At 60.7% G+C, this 2,384-nt stretch overlaps 1 protein-coding gene across 1 annotated transcript in view; it reads left to right on the top strand.

Moving 5' to 3' along the window:
* The first annotated feature begins 129 nt into the window (after positions 1 to 129).
* The window catches only part of LOC114072215 (alanine aminotransferase 2-like), a 5,054-nt gene continuing 2,799 nt past the window's right edge, over positions 130 to 2,384 (top strand). Inside the window, exons 1-4 of the mRNA XM_027910135.1 lie at positions 130 to 389; positions 1,072 to 1,151; positions 1,234 to 1,370; positions 2,174 to 2,348. Of these exons, the coding sequence (XP_027765936.1) occupies positions 149 to 389; positions 1,072 to 1,151; positions 1,234 to 1,370; positions 2,174 to 2,348 (633 nt within the window). The 5' untranslated portion in view covers positions 130 to 148. The remainder of the gene's footprint in view (positions 390 to 1,071; positions 1,152 to 1,233; positions 1,371 to 2,173; positions 2,349 to 2,384) is intronic.

Raw genomic sequence — 2,384 nt, 5'->3', positions numbered from 1 at the left:
GCTGGTGGGGGCTCGGGGCAGTCATGGGTGGACAGGGGGGTGTGACCGGGGTCTCTGTGCCCCCAGAACATGCTGAAGCTGCTGGTGGGGGCTCGGGGCAGTCATGGGTGGACAGGGGGTGTGACCGGGGTCTCTGTGCCCACAGAACATGCTGAAGCTGCTGGTGGCGGGCTCGGGGCAGTCTCGGACGGGGGTGATGATCCCGATCCCGCAGTACCCGCTGTACTCGGCGGCGCTGGCCGAGCTGGAGGCCGTGCAGGTCAATTATTACCTTAATGAGGAGCGAGGATGGGCCCTCGACGTGGCCGAGCTCAGGAGGGCGCTGGCTGAGGGCAGGAGGCGCTGCTGCCCCCGGGCACTGTGCATCATCAACCCCGGGAACCCCACAGGTAATGGGATATGGGATATGGGATATGGGATATGGGATATGGGATATGGGCTGGGCACTGTGCATCATCAACCCCGGGAACCCCACAGGTAATGGGATATGGGATAATGGGAATGGGATAATGGGAATGGGATATGAGCTGGAGGTGCTGCTGCCCCCGGGCATTGTGCATCATCAACCCCGGGAATCCTACAGGTAATGGGATAGGGGAATATGGGATATGGGATATGGGATATGGGATATGGGATACAGGATATGGGATATGGGATATGGGATATGGGATATGGGATATGGGATATGGGATATGGGATATGGGCTGGGCACTGTGCATCATCAACCCAGGGAACCCTACAGGTAATGGGATATGGGATATGGGATATGGGATATGGGATATGGGATATGGGATATGGGCTGGGCACTGTGCACCATCAACCCTGGGAACCCCACAGGTAATGGGATTATGGAAATGGGGTACTGGGAACAGGATATGGGGTACTGGGATAGGGTATGGAGCGGGATTTGTGCTGTGCTGATTGGGAGCCCTGGGCTGGACTGGGACTGATAGACTGGGATTGGGACCCCCAGATTGGGATCGGGAGCCCTGGGCTGGACTGGGATCCCAGTTCCCTGCCTGGCCTGGCCCCCCCCATCCCTTCATTCCCACATTCCCGCTGCGTTCCCAGGCCAGGTGCAGAGCCGGGAGTGCATCGAGGACGTCATCAAATTCGCCTACGAGGAGAAGCTTTTCCTGCTGGCTGACGAGGTTGGGAATGGGATCCTGGGGGTGTCCCCCCTGCCCCCCCGGGGGGCCCAGAATTCCAGGTGACACCCCGGGGTGTCCCCAGGTGTACCAGGACAACGTCTACGCCGAGGGCTCCGCCTTCCACTCCTTCAAGAAGGTGCTGATGCAGCTGGGACCTCCCTACTCAGAGTCGGTGGAATTGGCCTCCTTCCACTCCATCTCCAAGGGATACATGGGAGAGTGAGTCCAGGGGGGGCCTGGACACGGGAGGGGTGGGATGGGACACCATGGGATGGGATTGGAGCTGCTCCCACCCCCTGGATCCCCTGGGATGGGATTGGAGCTGCCCCCACCCCCTGGATCCCCTGGGATGGGATTGGAGCTGCCCCCACCCCTTGGATCCCCTGGGATGGGAGTGGGATTGGAGCTGCCACCACCCCATGGGCACCATGGGACAGGACTGGGGATGGAGCTGCCACCATCCCATGGATGCCACATCCCATCCATGAATCCCACACGGAAGTTACCACTCGTGGATTCCCATCCCAGATCCCCATCCCTGGACCTTCATCCATGGATTCCCATCCCTGAACCTTCATCCATGGATTCCCATCCCTGGACCCTCATCCATGGATTCCCATCCCTGGGCCTTCATCCATGGATCCCCATCCCTGAACCTTCATCCATGGATTCCCATCCCTGGACCCTCATCCATGGATTCCCATCCCTGGGCCTTCATCCATGGATCCCCTCCATGAGTCCCTGTCCGTGGGTTCCCACTCATGACTGCCCACCCCGGGGTTCCAGCAGGGCCCTCATCCCTGTTCCCATCCCGATCCTGTTCCCATCCCAATCCCAATCCCAATCCCAGGTGTGGGCTGCGGGGGGGTACATGGAGGTGGTGAACCTGTTCCCATCCCCATCCCAATCCAATCCCAATCCCAATCCAATCCCAATCCCAGGTGTGGGCTGCGGGGGGGGGTACATGAGGTGGTGAACCTGTTCCCATCCCAATCCCAATCCCAATCCCATCCCAATCCCAGGTGTGGGCTGCGGGGGGGGTACATGGAGGTGGTGAACCTGGACCCGTTGGTGAAGGAGCAGCTGGCCAAACTGGTGTCCGTGCGGCTCTGCCCCCCCGTGCCTGGGCAGGTGGTCCTGGACGTGGTCATGGACCCCCCCCAGCCCGGGGACCCTTCCTACGAGAGATTCCACGCGGTACCCACGGCGGGGTGGGGTTCAGTGGGGTGGGGA

The sequence above is a fragment of the Empidonax traillii genome, unplaced genomic scaffold (genome assembly GCF_003031625.1).
Source record: "Empidonax traillii isolate 1590-97213 ecotype Southwest subspecies unplaced genomic scaffold, ASM303162v1 scaffold2771:size18262, whole genome shotgun sequence".
NCBI lineage: Eukaryota > Metazoa > Chordata > Aves > Passeriformes > Tyrannidae > Empidonax > Empidonax traillii.
This window is presented reverse-complemented; position numbering and strand designations above follow the sequence as displayed.